General features: G+C 43.1%; 1 protein-coding gene across 22 annotated transcripts in view; it reads right to left on the bottom strand.

The window, feature by feature from the left end:
* The window catches only part of elna (elastin a), a 324,471-nt gene that overhangs the window by 147,995 nt on the left and 158,191 nt on the right, over window positions 1-18,285 (bottom strand). For all 22 annotated transcript variants that reach the window (XM_080210607.1, XM_080210612.1, XM_080210601.1 and 19 more), the window contains exon 15: window positions 1,751-1,786. In XM_080210607.1, the coding sequence (XP_080066733.1) occupies window positions 1,751-1,786 (36 nt within the window). The remainder of the gene's footprint in view (window positions 1-1,750; window positions 1,787-18,285) is intronic.

The following is an 18,285-nucleotide window of genomic DNA, read 5'->3' as shown; positions in this document are numbered from 1 at the left end:
CTGTGTGAAGTTTGCAATGATCTCCCTGTACCTATGTGGGTTTACTCTGGTTTCCTTCCACAGTCCAAAGATGTGCCGGTTAGATGGATTTTCCATGCTAAATTGCCCCTTAGTGTCGGGGGATTAGTAGGGTAAACACATGGGGTTAAGGGAATAGGGACTAGATGGGATTATTGTCACTGCAGGCTCAATGGACCAAATGGCTTTCTTCTGCACTGTAGGGATTCTATGAGAAGGCATTTTTTAGAGTCAACCTCATTGATGTCAATCTGGAGTCACATACGGAGCGCCACGGTGGCACAGTGGTTAGCACTGCTGTCTCACAATGCCAGGGACCCAGGTTGAATTCCTGGCTTGGGTCACTGTCTGTGCAGACTCTGCACATTCTCCCTGTATTTGTGTGGGTTTCCTCCGGCTGCACTAGTTTCCTCCTACAGTCCAAAAGATATGCTAGTTAGGTGCATTGTCCATGATAAATTCTCCCTCGGTGTACCTGACAGGTGCTGGAGTATAGCGACTCAGGGATTTCCATAGAAACTTCATTGCAGTATTAACACAAGAGTACTTGTGGCACAAATAAATAAATCTAAAAATAGACACGGACGTTAAAAATAAACACCAGGTAAGGATGGTGGATTTCCTTCCCTAAAGGACATTAGGTAAACCCGATGGGTTATTACAACAACTAATAATGGATTGTGTCTATCCAAATAATAGATATCTCTACTCATTCTGTTTGCACTAAACGACAAAATAGGTCAAAATACAGAAGACATCATCCAAACTCCACCTCCCCTCTCAATCTCGCAGCCTGGAATTCACAATCTAATTTTTATTGCACATTCTTATTAAGCCTGACCTCAGTACTGGCCCCTCTGCACATACAAAACAGACATCATTGCAATATTACTTTATATATATGGCTATGAAGAAATAAAGTTTGTTTATTTAGTAGTCACAAGTAAAGCTTACATTAACACTGCAATGAAGTTACTGTGAAATTCCCCTACTTGCCACAGTCCAGCGCCTGTTTGGGTCAATGCATTTAACCAGCATGTTTTTCGGAATGTGGGAGAAAACTGGAGCATTTGGAGGAAACCCACGCAGATAATGTGGAAACTCCACACAGACAGTGACACAAGCCAAGAATCAAACCCAGTCCCTAGCACTGTGAAGCAGCAGTGCTAATCGCTGTGCTACCATGCAAATAGAGACTGAGGCCAGACATTCCTCTGCAGTCCAAACTTGTCCACCATTCCCTTTCTTCCACACATTTCAATTTTAACTTTTTTTCACTTCTTCTATTTCACCATTATCAAAACCTTTCCCAATGGCTTCAGTATTTATTCATCTACCAAAAAATATACTTTTTAATTCAGTGTGGTAGGCTGACTGGGTTGGAAGATGGTTTCACATTTCTGTAATCCACTAGCAAAAAACTATATTCCTAGCTCTCTCTGAACATTAATAGTCAATCCATTTTTCTAACCACAACTGCATTGGGATACTTCTTAAATACCAGTATTATGCTCCTAACATGGAAGAAAAGATGTTCATTCTAGAAATGAAGAATTCTGTCAGTTAACCACACATCATAAATGAAAAAAAATGTAATTAGTCTTTACAGATTATATATTCTGGGCTATACTTAATATGAAGATTTCTTCTTTTTTAATATGAACAAAATTTTATTTTCAAAGGTTAAATAATAATGTCATGTTTTATAAACTAAGAACTAAATTTGATCTACCTCCATATTTTGCAGCTTTGGCTCCTGGAGCGGCACCTGAAATGATAGAGGATTGACAGATTTGTAAAAGAAGATATTGATTGTTTATGATGTAGATCAAGAAACAATAAAAAAAATCATTCCTGAGAAACCCCATTTGTGAAATATTAAATGTTAATATATAAATTATTTAAATTTGCATTAAAGTAGTGTGACCTTATGGTTTGATTGGGTGAATACTGATCGATCAATGCATATTGTGCACCGTGTGCCTTATTCTCCAGATTTCAGCATTCTTCACACACAGCTGGATCAGTCAATAAAGAACAAATTTCACAAGTGAGGCTATACTTCCTCTGAGATATTGCTAAAATCAGTTGTGTGATGGCTAATCATTTGTTACTAAACCATTTCTGTCTTCATACAATCTTACATCTGCACTTTCCATCTGGGGGCAGCAATCAGGAGGACGAAACTTTATTGCATTTGCTTCTCAATCTGAGGCACAATGCCTTTGTTGAATTTTAACTTCATTTTCAGCTGATGATTAGCTAACTTAGTACTGACGAGGTAGGCATTAGATTTGCACAATAAGTCATCAGGGAAGTCTCAGACAACAGTCAGAATCTGACAAAGCAATCCAATGAGAGTGAAAGGAATTTAATGAATAATAAAACTTGCTGATCCTCAAAAGAATGAAAGGAAACAGATTGATGGAAAATAGCAACAACTTGCATTGGGGCTGATCTTGTGAAAAGACACACTAGTCTCAAAAGCCCAATAACTTGAATTCATGATTAAATAGGTTTTGGTGTTGATATGTGTCCTTGGCTGCGGCAAAGCAAAATAGCACTTTTATACATCTGCTAAATCAACAGCTGATCATTGCACCAATGTTCAAATAAATGGTCAGTTATTTATTCTGGCCTAAAGCAAAAGTTGCCTATGGATATCCACTGTTCTTGATTGTGGGGTCAAAAAAGAAGCACAAAGATTCGGCAGGCCAACATTTCTGAAATTTAGAGGAACATCTCTACTTTTGGGAAGATATGGTCATGTTAGGTATGGGCACATTCAAACTTTGGACAGTGAGGGTGGAATGAATGAGAATTCTGATTGCCTAGCATTGAGGAATCTACTCAAGAGCTGCAGGGAACAAGGTGATGGTGTCAGTAAGTCATATCATTCTGGAAAGCATGCTCTCCTCAAGGCAACATGCTGTGATACTAAAAGTTGGTTTCCTTAATAAGATTTTTACTAGCAGGCTTGGCTTCAGTAGCTTTCTCATTTCCTTATTGAAAGGGTGCAATTTTTTTAAAACTTGTGCAGAAGTTGGGCTACCACTGTGAGTTACTACAAAAATCTTGGTGATATTTTACTTTTTGTTGAATGCTGTCATCTGAGGAGAACTTAGCGTTGGTAGCCTGATAGCTTCTTTGGAGGCTCAGTTTTGTTTTGATGAGTCCAGATCTACCTTCCCTATGGCAATGCCTAACTTGTCTCTATAAAGATTCGACTTGTGTAAACATAAACAAGCACAAAGGTCGTAATGTGTCACTGACTGCTGCTTGAGAAACTGGACTGCACTTTATGTTCTCAAATCAGGTGTGCAGCCTCCCTGCGCTGACAAAGAATTTGGCATGATAACATTGGGTTGGACATCCAGCCACACCAGTTTCTGACAATTCAGAAGGTGGTGGACACCAAGATTAGTAATCTTCTCATCATTTTGTAATTGCTAATTAATCAAGCTATTAAACTTCTTTACAACACAATCATTCATGACTTTTTCTTGCATTTTTTTGAACATTGTACATAAAAACGTTTGGAGGTCTTCTACACCAATTATAATGAGATGTCACAAAGTTGTGTAGAAAAGCCTGGCTTTGGACAATGGTTGAATCTACTAACCAATTCTGTTGAGGAAGATGACAACTTATGTATGCTTTTTAATTACTTGAAATATTTTTTACTTCTTCAGTGCATAATCAAGACTGCTCTGAGGGCAGGGGACCTTTACAATTCTAGTTGTTATCACAGCATTACTCTTCTATGATATCCTGGCTTATATTGATATATGGACTCTGAGCCCCATTTTGCACCATGGTTTCTATGAACCCACAAACTTTGGATTTGCACCAAACATCTCTTGCATTCCTTTTTGAATGAGTTGCAATAAGAAAACGAACACTATATTATGTTTCATAGTAACTCAGTCACAAGAGCTGACTGCATTGTGACATCTGTAAACAGACAAACATTGGGCCTGATAAACACTATGAGGTTAGAAGGGAGCATGGTGAAGGATTTGTGGTTGAGAAGCAAGCTTCCTTTCCAACTATAATTGGTCTCCTTCTTGCTAGACAGCCACAGATTGGTCATCTGATGCTATATTAGCGCAGATATGGTGAGAGCAGGAGGGAGCAGAATCCTCAGTTTCAATTGCACCTCCTTTATCCTATTGAGAAATGCCTGGAGTGTGACTTTGGGAATTTTATAAATGGGCAAATTTTAAGTATTAATGTTAAAGGATAATCTCTTTTGAATATCTACTCAAGTTTGCATTAAATATTTAACTTCAATTTACTGTTAAAATTAAATTTTTCAGTTTTAATCAAGGATAAGTAAGCTCACTGTTGGAGAGATAGGTAGAGTTAGTTAATGAGGAAGCTGTTTAGAAGTGGTTTCTCTAGCCATTAGTGTCTGACCATGCCCTGTAGAATTTCAGTTAGCATAAATATATGTAATCATGCTCAGAGCGTGGAAGTATGGCTCAAGGCAAGCAGTGTGAACTTGTGAATTGGTAAATGAGGAAATTCAGTAAAGAGAGATGTTTTTCTGATCTTTTACAAAAGAGGAGTGGTCTGAGAGCCATCCATTCACCTGACGAAGGGGCTAACCCGAAAGCTTGCGAGTATATTATCAAATAAGTAGGTTGGACTAAAACCTGGTGTTGTCAGACTTTTTACTGAGAGGGGGAGCCAGAGACCAGCAGTGGAGCCTGAAAGATGAAACTTGAAAGCATTAATTGGGTGGGCAGGTAGGTAAGTGGTTAGTGAGTTGATGAGTTTCAAGTGCTTCTAGCCTACAACTAATTTCACCAATATTGTATGCCTTTTGTTTCAATTTAATGCCATCCTTAATTTGCATAGTTAGCAACAGGTGGTACATTTTTCTAGTAGAATCCTTCTTCCTTAGTGGAATATATTGGTGTTGTGAGTAATAAAAATTTTCCTTATACGCCTGCCACTGCTTTGCTGCCACTTTTTAACCTATTTATGCAATCTGTTTTCATGAACTCTGTTTTCATGGCCTTGTAATTTTCTTTATTTAATTTTAAGAGGTTTGTTATGGGCTAAGAATTAAAGTTTAGTTTTCTCACTATCAAACTGAATGTGAAATTCCATCATGTTATGATTGCTTTTGCCTGGAAGATCCTTAACCATGAGATATTTAATCAATGCTGTCCAATTACCCATTCCCAGGTCCAAAATAGCTTTATCCCGGTTAGCTTCTGGAACATAATGATCTAAGACACTGTCCTGAATACACTGTATAGCTCATCTTCCAGGTACCTTTGTCAATTTTTGTGGAAAGGACTTTTGAGTACATGGGACTTAATAGAATTGAGGGTTATAGGTAAGCCTAGTAGGTATGGATATCATCGGTGCAACTTGTGGGCCAAAGAGCCTGTTTGTGCTGTAGTTTTTCTATGTTCTATGTTCAAATTTTATGGCTGGAATTTTCCAGCTGTTCACGCCAGTGACATCTTCTGCTCCCTCCAATGGTACACCGCTGCCATTGGTTTCCCAGCAGTGTGGGCTGCAATCAATGGAAAATCCCATTGATAGCGACAGGAGCAAAGGATCCCACCACTGGTGAGTGGTGTGCCATCTCCCGTTGCAAGAAATGTGCCACGGGAAAGCCAGTAAATCTCCCCAATATGTCTAAATAATGAAGATTAAAGACATTCACAATTATTACAGCACTTTGCTTGCAATCCTTGATTATTTTCTGTTTTATACTCTGCTCCACAGTGTAGCTACTGTTGGTCACCTTAACCTTTTATCAGTATAGGTTATAGAAAATACAAGTTTCCGAGACACTGGAATGAATAGAATAATTCAGTTTCTTCTGACAAGGGATTGCTCAGCAAACAGTGAGATTAAAAACTTGAACTCTACAGCCCACATAATTGAGGTTGGTAACAGGCAGTGGAAAGGACCTTTGAACTCTATGACCTATGTAATTAAGATAGCTAAGGGACAGTGGGCAGGAGCTTTCGGATTCTATGCACCAATGAATTCTCATGCTGCCAAAGAGTAGGATGTTATTGGCAAAAGTAAATGATTCATACTAAAATGATTGTTCATCATAACCAGCTGAGCCAGAGTAGGAAGGCAGATGATTTCTGAAAAAATGTATAAATGTAGTGCAGCTTATAACGTAATTTAGAATGCGCTGCCTCGTCATTTCTCCTTTACGTGTGGATCAGATCTGAGCAAAATAAAATACGTCTTCAACCAGAATTTACTGTCTCCATGAGTTCTTTGTATTTGCTGAGCTGTAATTAATAACGAGAAATCTCCTGAATAAAAGCCAGCATAATATTTAGGTCTCTGAAAAAGGTCCTATTGTATATTTCCCCAGTATAAATTTAAACTACCACCCATTTATAAAGAGATAGCAAAACTTAAAACTCACCAATTACTTACTTAGCTGCCCATCTAATTAATACTTCCAAGTTTCAGCTCTCAGGTTCCACTGCTGGTCTCTGGCACTCTCCTTCAGGGTGTGGAGATGCCGGCATTGGACTGGGGTAAGCACAGTAAGAAGTCTCACAACACCAGGTTGAAATCCAACAGACTTATTTGGTAGCACAAGCTTTCGGAGTGTCGCTCCTTCTTCAGGTGAGTGAAGAGTTGTATTCACAAACAGGACATACATAGATACAGACTCAATTTACAAGATAATGGTTGGAATGTGAGTCTTTACAGGTAATTAAGTCTTAAAGGTACAGACAACGTGAGTAGAGAAAGGGTTAAACACAGGTTTAAAAGGTGTGTATTGTCTCCAGCCAGGACACTTAGTGAGATTTTGCAAGCCCAGGCAAGTCATGGGCGTTACAGATAGTGTGACATGAACCCAGGATCCTAGTTTAGGCCATCCTCATGTGTGCGGAAGTTGGCTATCAGTTTCTGCTCAGTGACTCTACATTGTCATGTGTCATGAAGGGTGCCTTGGAGAACACTTATCCGAAGATCAGAGGCTGAATGCCCATGACTGCTGAAGTGTTCCCCGATAGGAAGAGAACACTCCTGCCTGATGATTGTCAAGCGGTATTCATTCATCCGTTGTCATAGCGTCTGCATGGTCTCACCAATGTACCATGCCTTGGGAAATCCTTTCCTGCAGCACATCAGGTAGACAACATTGGCCAAGCTGCAGGAGTATGTAACGTGTACCTGGTGGATGGTATTCTTATGTAAGGTAATGTCTTCTGTATCGATGATCCAGCGCATTTTGCAGAGGTTGCTGTGACAGGATAGTGTGGTGCTGTGGTCACTGTTCTCCTGAAGGCTGGGTAGTTTGTTGTGGACAATGGTCTGTTTGAGGTTGTGCAGTTGTTTGAAGCAAGAAGTGGGGGTATGGGGATGGCCTTGGCGAGATGTTCGTCTTCATCAATAACATATTGAAGGCTCCAGAGAAGATGTCGTAGCTTCTCCGCCCTAAGGAAGTACTGGACGACAAACGGTATTCTGTCTGCTGTCTCCCACGTCTGTTTTCTGAGGAGGACAGTGCGGTTCTTCACTGTAGTGCATTGGAACTGTCGATTGATGAGTTGAGCACCATATCCTATTATTATGAGGGGCGTCTTTCAACGTCTATAGGTGTCTGTTGCAATCCTCCTCATCTGAGCAGATTCTGTGTATACGGAGGGCTTGTCCATAGGGATACTTCTTTAGTGTTTTATGGTGGAAGCTGGTGAAGTGGAATATTGTGAGGTTATGCGGTACAGTGAAGTGCTGAGGTGACTACTCTTGATGGAGATGCGTGTGTCCAAGAATGCAACCAATTCCAGAGAGTAGTCCATGGTGAGACTAATGGTGGGATGGAACTTGTTGATGTCATCATGTAGTTGTTTCAGTGATTGTTCGTCATGAGTCCAAAGGAAGAAAATGTCATTGATGTATTTAGTGTATAGCATCGGTTGAAGGTCCTGTGCGGTGAAGAGGTCTTGTTCGAACCTGTGGATGAAGATGTTGGCGTATTGAGGTGTGAATTTGGTTCCCATGGCTGTTCCATGTGTCTGGATGAAGAACAGGTTGTTGAAGGTAAAGATGTTGTGGTCTAGGATGAAGTGGTTGAGTTGTAGAATTGCATCTGGAGATTGTCGGCTGTCGGCGTTGAGTACTGAGGCAGTTGCAGGGGGATGCTGGTGTCGAGTGCTGAGACATCCATTGTGACGAGGAGTACTTCTGGTTCAATTGCTCCACATGTGCTGAGTTTCTGCAGGAATTCTGTAGTGTCGTGACAGAAGCTGGGGGTTCTTTGTACAATAGGTTTCAAGATGCCCTCGACGTAGCCAGAGAGGTCCTCACAAAGGGTCTCATTGCCTGATACAATGGGATGGCAGGGTGTGTTGGCCTTGTGCATCTTCAGGAAGCAGTAGTGATTTCTAATGCAGGGAGTACATGGGATGAGAGCACGGAGGGTGTTCTGAAGGTCCGGATCAAAGGTCTGGATCAGTCTGTTGAGTTGACAGCTGTGTTCTTCGGCCTGATTTGCGGGTAACTATCTGTAGTGTTCCTCTTGTTCAGTTGTCGGTAAACTTCTTTGCAGTAATCCGTTTTGTTCAGAATGACAACCCCTCCTTTGTCTGTTGGTTTGATGACAATGTTGCAGTTGGTCTTGAGAGAGCAGATTTGCGTTGCATTGTGCTTGGGTGACATTCAGAGCTGTCTTGTGAGTGTGGCTGATTAATCTGGCATTGACGCACCTCCTGACAGCTTGGGCATACATGTCGTCCAGCGGCCTTCTGGACGAGTCCAATTCGACTCTTTCCTCTTCAGTCGCTGCACTGTGGATCTCTCTGTCAGCTATTCCAGTACATCGGCTGTCTCAATGTGTTTGTTGTTGGCCTCTTGGGGTTTGTGAAAGAATTCCTGCAGCTTCATTCGCCTGATGACAGCAACAAGTTCCATCCCACCATCAGACACATCATGGACTACTCTCTGGAATTGGTCGCATCCTTGGACACACACATCTCTATCAAGGACGGTCACCTCAGCACTTCACTATACTGCAAGCCCACGATGCTCCACTTCTCCAGCTTCCACCCTAAATACGTTAAAGAGGCCATCCCCTATGGACAAGCCCGTCGTACACGCAGGATCTGGTCAGATGAGAAGGATCGCAATAGACACCTATAGACACTGAAAGACGCCCTCATAAGAACAGGATATGGCGCTCGACTCATAGATCGACAGTTCAATACGCCACAGTGAAAAATCACACCGACCTCCTTAGAAACACGGGACACAGTAGACAAAGTACCCTTTGTCGTCCAGTACTTCCCTGGAGCGGAGAAGCTACGGCATCTTCTTTGGAGCCTTCAACAGGTCATCGATGAAGACGAGCAACTTGCCAAGGTCACCCGCACTCCCCTACTTCTTGCCTTCAAACAACCGCACAACCTCAAACAGACCATCGCCCACAGCAAACTACCCAGCCTTCAGAAGACGTGACCATGGCACCACACAACTCTGCTACAGTAACCTCTGCAAGATGTGCCAATCATCGACAAGATGCCATCATCTTACGTGAGAACAACATCCGCCAGGTACATGGTACATACTCTTGCAACTCCGCCAACGTTGTCTACCTGATACGCTGCAGGGAAGGATGTCCTGAGGCATGGTACATTTGTGAGACCATGTAGATGCTACGACAATGGATGAATGAACACCGCTCGACAATTACCAGGCAAGAGTGTTCTCTCCTGTCAAGGAGCTCTTCAGCAGCCACGGGCATTCAGCCTCTTATCTTCAGGTAAGCATTCTCCAAGTTGGCCTCTCCGACATACAACGCAGAATTGCCGAGCAAAAACTGATAGCCAAGTTCCACACACGTGAGGACAGCCTCAACTGGGATCTTAGATTCATGTCACACTATCTGTAGCCCCCACAACCTGCCTGGGCTTGGAAAATCTCACTAACTGTCCTGGCTGGAGAAAACACACACTTCTTTAATCTGTGCTTAAACCTCTCTCTGCTCTCATTGTCTGTACTTTAAGACTTGATTACTTGCAAAGACTTGCATTCCAACCATTATCTTCTAAATTGAGTCTGTATCCATGTATGCTCTGTTTATGAACACAACTATTCTCTCATCTGAAGAAGAAGCAAAACTCTAAAAGCTTGTGTTACCAATTAACCCTATTGGACTTTAACCTGGTGCTGTGAGACCTCTTACTTCTCTCCTTTGGACCACTCCATTTTTGTAAAAAATCAGAAAAACCTCTCTCTTACTGTACCAAATTCCCTCATTTATCAAATTCCCAAGCTCATATTCTGTTTCAGGCCATATTTTCATGCACTTAGCATGACAGCCTATACTTATGGTAGCTGAAATTCTGCAGAGCATTTTAGGCATTATTGGCTAGAGAAACCAATTTTACAAAGCTATCTAATTAACTAACTATTACTGTCTCCCCACTGCTGGCTTGCTTATCTCTGACTAAACCAGCCGGAAACTTAACTTTAATAGTAAACTGTGGTTACATATTAAGTGAAAACTTGATAGATGTTAGAAAGAGATTAATCTATAACATTAACACTTAAAATTGCTCATTTACAAAATTCCCAAACTCATACTCCAACGTTTCTTGTGCCTGTTTTTAAATATCACAATATAATCAGTTCTTATGATTTTGAGTTACTGTAATATAATATAGTCATAGAATTTTACAGCATGGAAACAGGCCCTTTGGCCCAACTTGTCCATGCCGCCCTTTTTTTTAAAACCTCGAAGCTAATCCCAATTGCCTGCATTTGGCCCATATCCCTCTACACCCATTGTACCCATGTAACTATCTAAATGCTTTTTAAAAGACAAAATTGCACCCACCTCTATTACTACCTCTTTAGCTTGTTCCAATCACTCAGCACCCTCTGTGTGAAAAAACTGCCCCTCTGGACACTTTTGTATCCCGTCCCTCTCACCTTAAACCTATGCCCTCTAGTTTTAGACTCCCCTACCCTTGGGAAAAGATATTGACTATCTAGCTGATTTATGCCCTTCATTATTTTATAGACCTCTATAAATTCACCCCTCAGCCTCCTACGCTCGAGAGAAAAAAGTCTCAGTCTATTCAGCCTCTCCTTGTAACTCAATCCATCAAGTTCTGGTAGCATCCTAGTACATCTTTTCTGCACTCTTTCTAGTTTAATAATATCCTTTCTAAAATAGGGTGACCAGAATTGCACACAGTATTCCAAGTGTGGTCTTACCAATACCTTGTACGACTTCAACAAGACATTCCAACTCTTGTATTCAGTGTTCTGACCACTGAAACCAAGCATGCCAAATGCCTTCTTCACCACTCTGTCCACCTGTGACTCCACTTTCAAGGATCTATGAACATGTACCCCTAGATCTCTTTGTTCTGTAACTCTCCTCGATGCCCTACCATTAACTGAGTAAGTCCTGCCCTGGTTCAATCCACCAAAATGAATCACCTTGCATTTGTCTAAATTAAACTCCATCTGTCATTCATCAGCCCACTGGCCCAATTGATCAAGATCCCTTTGCAATTGGAGATAACTTTCTTCACTGTCCACTATGTCACCAATCTTAGTGTCATCTGCAAACTTACTAACCATGCCTCCGATATTCTCACCCAAATCATTAATATAAATGACAAATAACAGTGGATCCAGCACTGATCCCTGAGGTACACCGCTGGTCACAGGCTTCCAGTTTGAAAAATAATTCTCTACAACCACCCTCTGGCTTCTCTTAAGAAGCCAATTTTGTATCCATTTAGATACCTCACCCTGGATCGTGTGAGATTTAACCTTATGCAACAAACTACCATGCGGTATCTTGTCAAAGGCTTTGCTTAGGTCCATGTAGACAACATCAACTGCACTGCCCTCATTTACCTTCTTGGTTACCCCTTCAAAAAACTCAATCAAATTTGTGAGATATGATTTTCCACTTACAAAACCATGCTGACTGTCCCTAACCAGTCCTTGCATCTCGAAATGCCAGTAGATCCTGTCTCTCAAAATACCTTCCAACAATTTACTCACCACAGATGTGAGGCTCATTGGCCTGTAGTTCCCAGGCTTTTCCCTGCAGTCCTTTTTAAACAAAGGCACAACATTTGCCACTCTCTAATCTTCAGGCACCTCACCCGTGACTATCGATTATTTAAATATCTCGGCTAGGGGACCCGCAATTTCCTCCCTAGCCTCCCGCAATATCCTGGGAGACGCTTCATCAGGTCCTAGAGATTTATCCACCTTGATGCGCTTTAAGACTTCCAGCACCACCTTCTGTATAATATGTGCACTCCTCAAGACATCACTATTTATTTCCCCAAGTTTCTTAATAATCATGTTTTTCTCAACAGTAAATAGTGATGAGAAATATTCATTTAGGATCTCACCAATCTCTTGTGGATCTGCACATAGATGACCTTGTTGATCCTTAAAAGGCCCTACTCTCTCCCTTGTTACTCTTTTACCCTCTATGTATTTGTAGATTCTCCTTTGCCTTATCTGCCAAAGCAATCTCGTGTCCCCTTTTTGCCCTCCTGATATCTCTTATCTCTGGTAAGTAACCAGAATTATGGTCACTAGTCCCAAAGTGATCCCTCACTAACACTTCTGTCACTTGCCCTTCCTTATTTCCCAAGAGGAAGTCAAGTTTTGCCCCCTCTGTAGTCGGACCATCCACATACTGAAACAGAAATTCCTCCTGGATACAGTGAACAAATTTCTCTCCATCCAACCCTCTAATATTATGGTTGTCCCAGTCAATGTTGGGAAAGTTAAAATCTCTGACTATTGTCACCCTATTTTTCTTGGAGCTATCTGTAATCTCCTTACATATTTGCTCCTCAATTTCCTGCCTACTATTTGGGGGCCTATATTACAACCCTATCAAAGTGATTTCCCCCTTCTTATTTCTCAGTTCTACCTATATAGACTCAGTGGCCAAACCCTTGGATATATCCCCTTTCAGTAGGGCCGTGATGCTTTCCCTAATCAGAAGTGCAACTCCCCCTCCTCTTTTACCTCCTGTTCTATCTTTCCTATAGCATCTGTACCCTGGAACATTGAGCTGCCTGTCCTGTCCCTCCCTTAGCCATGTTTCAGTAATTGCTATAATATTCCAGTCCCCTGTACCCATCCATACCCTGAGTTTATCTGCCTTGCCCGTCAAAGAACAAAGAACAACATAGCACAGGAAACAGGCCCTTTGGCCCAACGAGCCCGCGCCATCATCTTAACAATGTATTTTTCCTATACCTCCCTTGACCCGTGTCTATGCTTATGGTACCCCCATTGGAAACCAGATTCAGGGGAGAATAATTTAGGGACAATTTGTTACACCAATCAGCCTAAGAGCACATCTTTGGGGTGTGGGAGGAAACTGGAGCACCCGGAGGAAACCCATGCAACCACAGGGAGAATGCGCAAACTCCCACAGACACTGGCCCAAATCCATGTATCTGCACAGCTAGCAGTGATAGTCACTGAGCCATTGTGGTGCCCATCTGCTGGTCCTGTTTTAAGCATACACAAATGACGTGAAGTACTAGGCCACTCTCGAAACATCCAAGAGCAGCCCACGCACGACCCACCGTGTGCATGCCCCTCGTTAGACAACAAGGTGGACCGATGCACCTGCGGAGTAAAAGAGACAAAACATCAACACATGTAACATTAGATTTCCAGGAACATCCTGAGGCTTTGACCCTTATTTAAAACCATCTCCTATAACCCTCCATCCCTGTTTCGCTCATGTGTCTATCTAAGTACACCTTAAACAAGTCCAGCGTGCCTGCCTCCACCACCATACTTGGTAGTGCATTCCATACCCCCACGACCCTCTGTGTGAAAAACCTCCCTCTAGCATCCAAATTATACTTCTCCCCCCTCACCCTAAGCTCATGGCCCCTCGTGATATTTGTCTCCAATCTAGGAAAAAGCCTGCCATTGTTTATTCTATCTATACCCTTCATTATTTTATACACCTTATCAGATCCCCCCTTAATCTCCGTCTTTCTAAGGAAAAGAGCCCCAGTTTACCCAATCTTACCTCATAACCCAGTCCTTCCATATCAGGAAGCATCCTGGTAAACCTCCTCTGTACTCTCTCCAGGGCCTCCACGTCCTTCCGGTAGTAAGGTGACCAGAACTGGACGCAGTACTCCAAATGCAGTCTAACCAATGTTCTGTACAACTGTAGCATTAGATGCCAGCTCTTATACTCTATACCCCTTCCTATAAAGGCTAGCATACCATAAGCTTTCTTTGCAACCTTCTCCACCTGAGTTGCCACCTTCAGAGACTTGTGCACTTGCACTCCCAGGTCCCTCTGCATTTCTATACTCTTAATAGGTCTACCCTTTATCATGTAACTCCTCCCTACATTATTCCTTCCAAAATGCATCACCTCGCATTTATCAGGATTGAATTCCATCTGCCATTTATCTGCCTAATATACCAGCCTATCTATATCCTGCTGTGTCACCTGACACTCCTCCTCGCTATTCGCCAATCCTGCCATCTTTGTGTCATCTGCAAACTTGCTGATCACAGCACGTACGCCCTCTTCCAAGTAATTTATATATATTACGAATAGAAGAGGTCCCAGTACTGAGCCCTGCGGCACACCACTGGTGACAGACCTCCAGCTAGAAAAGGACCCTTCCACTACTACTCTCTGTCTCCTGTTGCCTAGCCAGTTTTCAATCCATCTAGATACCTGCCTCTGTATCCCATGAGCCTTAACCTTTTCTAACAGCCACCGTGAGGGACTTTGTTAAACGCCTTACTGAAATCCATATAGATGACATCAATGGCTCATCCATCGTCAACCATTTTTGTCACCTCCTCAAAAAATTCTACCAGATTCATAAGGCAAGACCTCCCCTGAACAAAGCCATGCTGCGTATCCCTAATCAGATCGCAACGCTCCAAATGCTTATACATCCTATCCCTAAGAATTTTTTCCAACAACTTTCCTACCACTGACGTCAAACTCACCGGCCTATAATTACAAGGGTTATCCCTACTGCCCTTTTTAAACAGCAGTACCACATTAGCTATCCTCCAGTCCTCTGGGACCTCACCTGTGCCCAAAGAAGAGACAAAGATTTGCGTCAGAGGCCCAGCAATTTCATCTCTCACCTCCCTAAGCAGCCTGGGATAAATGCCATCAGGCCCCGGAGCTTTATCAGTTTTTATGCTGCCTAAAAACCCTAACACTTCCTCCCTCGTAATGGATATTTCCTTCAACTGGTCTACAGCTCCCTCCAAGACATTACAAGACACCAAGCCCCTCTCCTTTGTGAATACCAACACAAAGTATTCATTCAGGATCTCCCTCATTCCCTCAGACTCTATGTACAGTTCCCCTCCTTTGTCCCTAAGAAAACCGATTTTCCCTCTAACCACCCTTTTGTTCCTAATATAAGAGTAAAATGCCTTTGGATTTTCCTTAATCCTATCAGCCAAAGCAATTTCATGCCCCCTTTTTGCCCTTCTAACTCCCCTTTTGAGCTCCCTCCTGCTCTCTCTATATTCCTCCAGTGCTCTCTCCATTCCCAGTTGCTTAGACCTAACATATGCCTCTCTCTTCTTCCTGACCAAGTCCTCAATATCTCCTGTAATCCATGGCTCTCTAATACTGCCTTTCCCATCCTTCCTCTTTACCGGCACATCTTTCCTGCAACCTTTTCAGTTTGCCCTTGAATGCCTCCCACTTGCCAACCGTGGACTTAGCCGCTAACAACATCCCCCAGTCAGTGTCCATCAGCTCCTTCCTAATCCGGCTATAGCTTGCCTTCCCCCAGTTCAGCACCCTCCCCTTTGGACAGCACTCATCCTTTTCCATTTTTATCCTTAAGTAGACAGACTTGTGGTCACTGTTAGCCACATGTTCGCCTACTGCAACCTCAACCACCTGACCCGGCTCATTACCCAAAACTAAATCCAGTATAGCCCCCTCCCTAGTCGGGCTAGTTACGTACTGCTCCAAGGACCCTTCCATCACACATTTTACACATTCCTCTCATTCCGAACCCCCAGCTCTAGGCACCTTCCAATCCACTCCAGGAAGATTAAAGTCACCCACTACAACAACCCTATTCTTTCTGCACCTATCTAAAATGTCTTTACAAATGCCTTCTTCCACTGCCCTTGGGCTGTTGGGTGCCCTATAGTACACCCCTAGCATAGTAATCGCTCCCTTCCTATTCCTCAACTCCACCCACAGCGACTCAATCCCTAACTCCTCCATATTATCTTCTGTCTGCACTGCTATGATGTGCTCTTTAACTAACAACGCCACCCCACCTCTCTTCAACCCTCCTCTGTCACACTTAAAACACTTATACCCAGGAATATTTAGCTGCCAGTCCTGCCCTTCCTTTAACCATGTCTCTGTCACTGCCACCACATCTAAATTCCTCACAAACATCAAGGCCCTAAGCTCATCCGTTTTACCTGGTACACTCCTCACATTAAAACAGATGCAATCCAAACCTCCAGGCCCACTTGGATCCTCCTTCCCCCGGATAATTTTCCTTTCAACCAAACCTACCCTGTCATCCAACTCGCTCCCAATCCCAGTGCCTAATAAGCTATCAGTCTCATCCCCACCCCCTCTCCCTATTAGTTTAAACCCTGCCAAAACACTCCAGCTAACCTTCCAGCTAAGATATTCGTCCCCCTCCCATTTAAATGTTCCCCATCCCTCCTGTACAGGTGCCCTTCTCTCACAAATACTTCCCAGTGATCGACAAAAGTAAAGCCCTCTACCTTGCACCAATCCCTCAGCCATGCATTCAGCTGCATGATCTCATTATTCCTAGCCATGCTGTAACTAGGCAGCAGCCCAGAGAATGCCACCCTGGAGGCCCTGCTCTTCAGCTTGGCCCCCAACTCCCTGAATTGCCTATGTACATCCCCCCTGCACTGCCTTCCTACGTCCTTCTCTCCTATGTGTATAATTACTTCAGCCTGGTTCTCTTCATCCTTCAAAATTCCCTCTATCCTCTCTGATACGTCCTGTACCCCTGCTCCAGGGAGGCAGACTACCATCCTAGAGTCACGCTTTTGCCCACAGAACCGCCTATCAATTCCTTTAACCCTCCCATTTCCTTTAACCCACCACTACCTCATTGCTAGCCCCCTTCCTTCCCTCTGAGGCATTCTGGTCCTCCTGTCTTACCTTTTGTACCCCTGTTGATGCCTTTTGGGGGGCCACTGGGGTAGTCTTTGGACCAGGACTATTCTTCTTCTTCTTCTTCCCCTTCCTAACAGTTACCCACCCATCCCATCCCCCAGGCCCTGGGACCTCCATTTGACCATGGTTCATAGCCATTATCTCCTCGTTCTCCCTGACCAGAAATGCATCCTCTAAACGCAGCTCTAATTGCCTGACCTGGGCCCTCAAACGCTGCAGCTCTAAACACTTGATGCAGATGTGGGCCTTCGGGAGACATGTTGTCTCCAGGAACTCCCACATATGGCACCTAACACAGCTGAAGCGTCTCCCCATAGACCCTGCCATGTACCTGACCACCCTTGGAATTATGTATACTGAAATGGAACACAGGAAAGATGGAACCAGTAACTCACCTTACCTAAGCCTGCTCTCACCTAAGCCCAGCGAGCCAAAGCCCTTATAGCTCTCACTCTGCTCCCAACTCACTCCACTGCCTGCTCCCAATGCTGCCCACTGTCTACTATTGCCTTCTTTTTATACCCCCCGCTCTCCCTTCCCGACAAGCCCCTCGCCTAACTTCCACTACGGAAGTAAAAAGTACTCAAAAACCCCGCGAGCTGCAATTACAGCCAAGAGCTTCCAAAGGAAAATCAAACACTCACCACAGCCACCAGGTACACTGCTCCAGAGAACAATGAGGTGGATCCATGGGTGAGTAACTGATTTATACCCCCTGCTCTCCCTTCCTGACTAGCCCCTATAGTCTTGGTTTTCTTGTTGCAGCTTATTCTCAAAGGAATATGAATCACACTTTGGTGTGAATACATAAATAATAAAGAGGGAGAAATTGAAGTATGAGGGAAAATTAACAAGAAATATAGAAATGGACATTAAAAGATTCCACAAATATATAGAAAGCAAAAGAGTAGCTCAAGTGAGTGTTAGCGAGATAGAACTTAGAACATAACAGCGCAGTACAGGCCCTTCGGCTCTCGATGTTGCACCGACCAGTGGAATCAATCTAATGACCCTCTAACCTAAACTATTCCAATATTATCCATACGCCTATCCACTGACCATTTGAACGC

The sequence above is a fragment of the Carcharhinus amblyrhynchos genome, chromosome 23, assembly GCF_965287045.1.
Source record: "Carcharhinus amblyrhynchos chromosome 23, sCarAmb.v2.hapA, whole genome shotgun sequence".
NCBI lineage: Eukaryota > Metazoa > Chordata > Chondrichthyes > Carcharhiniformes > Carcharhinidae > Carcharhinus > Carcharhinus amblyrhynchos.
Note: the sequence above shows the minus strand (reverse complement) of the source record. Positions and strands in the feature narration are given on the sequence as shown.